We start from the raw sequence: 3,627 nt of genomic DNA on the forward strand, positions 1-3,627 counted from the left end.
CTTGCTGTTCCATATGTTTGGATTCTTCTCTGAAATAAATTCCAAACATCAAGGAAGGTCCATTAGCTAAAAATGCAGACAATAATTGATGGAAATCATGGGGGGTAGCTCTAGCATTAGAAGCCCAAGTCCTTATCATTTCCTTTACATATGCAGAGTGCAAGCCAAAATTAACAATAGCTTGCTTAATTTCTTTTAGATCATTCATTGCTATTGGAGTCCATCTAGCTTCTCTGACTCCCTTTGAGCGTTTAGAAGTTGACGCTTTGTCAGAATTAAGTATAGGGTATGCTGCTAAAACCTTGGGTAAGTCATTTCTAATAGCTGGTGTTGGCATTGTATCCTGTCCTAGTGCCTTATTACTCTGTTCACCAGCTCCAATCATTTCTTCAATCATTTCAAGTCTTTTTATTATTGTCTTTATTATTGTCTCTTTTGAATCCTGAATCTCCTGACCTGCATGTGTTTCTAGTAAAGATTGTATGGTTCTTAGGGGTGCCATATTCTTCCTAAATGATAGAATATGCAAAAGAATACTGAAACCTAGTAACCAGTAAATTAAGTTTTCCCCATAGTCATATAAACCTTGCATGATATATCCGATTGTATTGGTAACCAGAACAGTAAAATTCGCTTTGGAAACGAAAACTGCCATATTACCTATTATCCAGCAGGTGGCGCTATTGCCAAGTCGCGACAAAAACAGGGTCCTGTTTCAGGTCCACCTAGTATTTGTTAAAAACTGGAAAATATAAGCTGCTCAACAAAGTAAATGAAATTAAATCAATTCCAAAGAAGGAACCAGAAATCCAGAATCCAGGGGTAGAGAAGAGCAACCTGGAAGCCGCTTATGCCTCCACATGGCAGAGTCACCCTGAGGGGTTGCAGCTTTCAGCAACCGCATGCTCTGGTTCACACCACTTAAGAGCTATGCTTGCAAGGGAGATTTAAAAATGACTCAGAAAAGAGCAAACCACGCGGGCAGAGACTACGCAGGCCTGTGGAGTTTAAATCCACTTGGGGAGGCAGCTGATAGAGTGCATGGGGACTAGGAGTCAATCTGAGGTGTCTAAAGAGAAAATATAAAGAACTGCAGCAATAAAAGCCAGTGCGTGATGATTTATATTAAGCTGCTGGCTCCAAGCACAAGACACAGGTCACAAGGCCCCGCCGCCATGCACAGGCTGCAGCTTGCGCCAAGCTGAACTCACGGCTGGCAGCCGAGCAGGGAAAGGAGAGGTCCTAAAACCAACCAAATGTTGGGTGCAATTGAAGGCATAAGTCACAAACAATGCCACAGCAGTTTGGAATTATGATTAATAGGGTGGTATTTATTTAAAGGGGAAAAAACTTACAGATCACCGTCAGCCCTCTGCACAACCAGGAAAGGAGCCTAGTCGCTGGCAGAGCAGGAAGTGAAGATAGAGAGGAGAGGAAAGTGGCCACTTTTTTAAAGGGAGAGAGACCACGCCCCAATGGGCTGGTATCTCAGTGGCTATAGGCTGGATGAGCGGAAGAACCTCCCACAACAGGGGGAAGGTAATGAATTCTACCTCTAGTTGAGGAACTGTTGGCAGTGGATGGCTACTGTGAGAAACATGGTTAGTTTCAAGAATGCAGCCCCCGAGAGGTTACCTACTTTCAAGAAGATGGCTCTATACTCATATACAGGTAGTGATGAGAGAAGTCATTGTGTTCAAGAAATTGAGGAGAAAAGATGACATTAGGAGGGAATGTGGTTGGAAATGGAGAAAAATCAAAGGGGAAGAAATTGAGGATGAACTTGATTAAACACAATATATATGTATAAAAGTTTCAAACAATAACAACCGAAGAAAACAATAGTGTATACCTCCAATAAGCCAATGCTATTACTATTGAACTAGTTTGTAAGCACCTTGGAAACAAAGCCTGGTCTCTGGGGAATTACCTGATAATCACAATCTCTCAAATTTTAATCATGTCCCTAAGATGACAAACTCATAAAACTCTCTTGGGTCATTACCAGTGACTCATGTGACATCAATTGATATATTTACCAACCTCTGGGATACAGGAGACATTCTGGGAAAAGTCACAACTGGAAATCATGAACTACAACTCATGGCTTTTCAGAATCTGGAGAAATAAGTGTTCTGGATTACCCAGTCAAAAATGAATTTATCCTATCACCAAAAAGGTGCCTAAATAGCAAAAAAACATTTTTTTTTCTGGGCTATACACCTTACAACTCATTCATATGCATACTTGCCCCTCTGTGAGAGTAGAATAGAAGAGTTACTAAGGTGACTAGTGAGTTGCCTGTGCACAAAGGTAAGCAATGAATTGGATGCATGTTTTTTTTTCCCCTCCAAAACCAACTCTGAGCAATCTTAGATACTGTCTCTTCTCTTTTGAGATAACCACTGATCCTTAATTGGGAGATGAATTGTCAAGGTATAAGAACAGTGATGCTTCAAAGCAAAAATAGGTGCCCTGAGTACTATTCTCAAAGAAATAGCCTTCAGTTTATTGCTGGTTATTTCTAGATATGAACTCCAAAACGTGAAGAAAACAGAGGCTGATAGAAGTGTGAGCTTGACTTTATCATTGGAAACTGGTTCATAATCTCATTTTAGTGGGGGTAGTTTGGAGAGTCTGAGATTCCTTTTTAATGTTATGATTTTTATTGTTCTCACAGATATGACCCAGAGAAGAATGGCCTTACTAAATGACTCTTCTGTGAATGAGTTCATCCTGTTGGGACTGACACAACAGCCAGAGCTTCAGCTGCCTCTCTTCTTCCTATTCTTGGGAATCTATGTCATCTCCATGGTGGGGAACCTGGGCTTGATTGTTCTGATTATTTTGAACCCTCACCTGCATACCCCCATGTACTACTTTCTCTTCAACCTTTCCTTCACAGATCTCTGCTACTCCTCTGTCATAACTCCCAAAATGCTGGTGAGTTTTGTAAAACAGAACATAATCTCCTACGCAGAGTGCATGACTCAGCTCTTTTTCTTCTGTTTCTTTGTTATTGATGAATGCTACATTTTGACAGCAATGGCCTATGACAGATATGCTGCCATCTGTAAACCCCTGCTTTATCACGTCACCATGTCCTATCAGGTCTGCCATTCGATGACATTTGGTATATACGTGATGGGGTTTGTGGGTGCAATGGCCCACATAGTTTGCATGTTGAGACTGACTTTTTGTGATGGCAACATCATCAATCACTATGTATGTGACGTACTTCCTCTCCTGAAGCTCTCCTGTACAAGTACTGTCATCAATGAGCTTGTGGTTTTCATTGTTGTGGGTGTCAATGTAACAGTGCCCAGCCTGACTATCTTCATCTCTTACACCTTGATCCTTTCCAGCATTCTTGGCATTCGTTCTGCAGAGGGTAGGTCAAAAGCCTTCAGCACCTGTGGCTCCCATGTAATAGCTGTTTCGCTTTTCTTTGGAGCTGCAGCATTCATGTATCTTAAACCTTCTAGTGCATCTGTGGAAGGTGATAATGTATCTACCATATTTTATACCATTGTGGGGCCAATGCTGAATCCTTTCATCTACAGCATAAGAAATAAGGATGTCCACATTGCACTGAGAAAAACTTTGAAGAGAAGCATGCTTACTTAA

General features: G+C 41.2%; 1 protein-coding gene across 1 annotated transcript; it reads left to right on the forward strand.

Annotated features, from left to right (window-relative positions):
- Positions 1-2,682: 2,682 nt before the first annotated feature.
- On the forward strand, positions 2,683-3,627 carry LOC101996195 (olfactory receptor 8B3-like). Its single transcript, XM_005347467.1, has one exon. It carries the CDS (start codon positions 2,683-2,685, stop codon positions 3,625-3,627), a length of 945 nt encoding a protein of 314 aa, XP_005347524.1.

This window comes from Microtus ochrogaster, chromosome 5 (genome assembly GCF_000317375.1).
Source record: "Microtus ochrogaster isolate Prairie Vole_2 chromosome 5, MicOch1.0, whole genome shotgun sequence".
In the NCBI taxonomy this organism is placed as follows: domain Eukaryota; kingdom Metazoa; phylum Chordata; class Mammalia; order Rodentia; family Cricetidae; genus Microtus; species Microtus ochrogaster.

Coding starts and splice junctions, on each gene's coding strand:
- LOC101996195 (XM_005347467.1), top strand. CDS start 2,683: ATGACCCAGAGAAGAATGGCCTTACTAAATGACTCTTCTGTGAATGAG.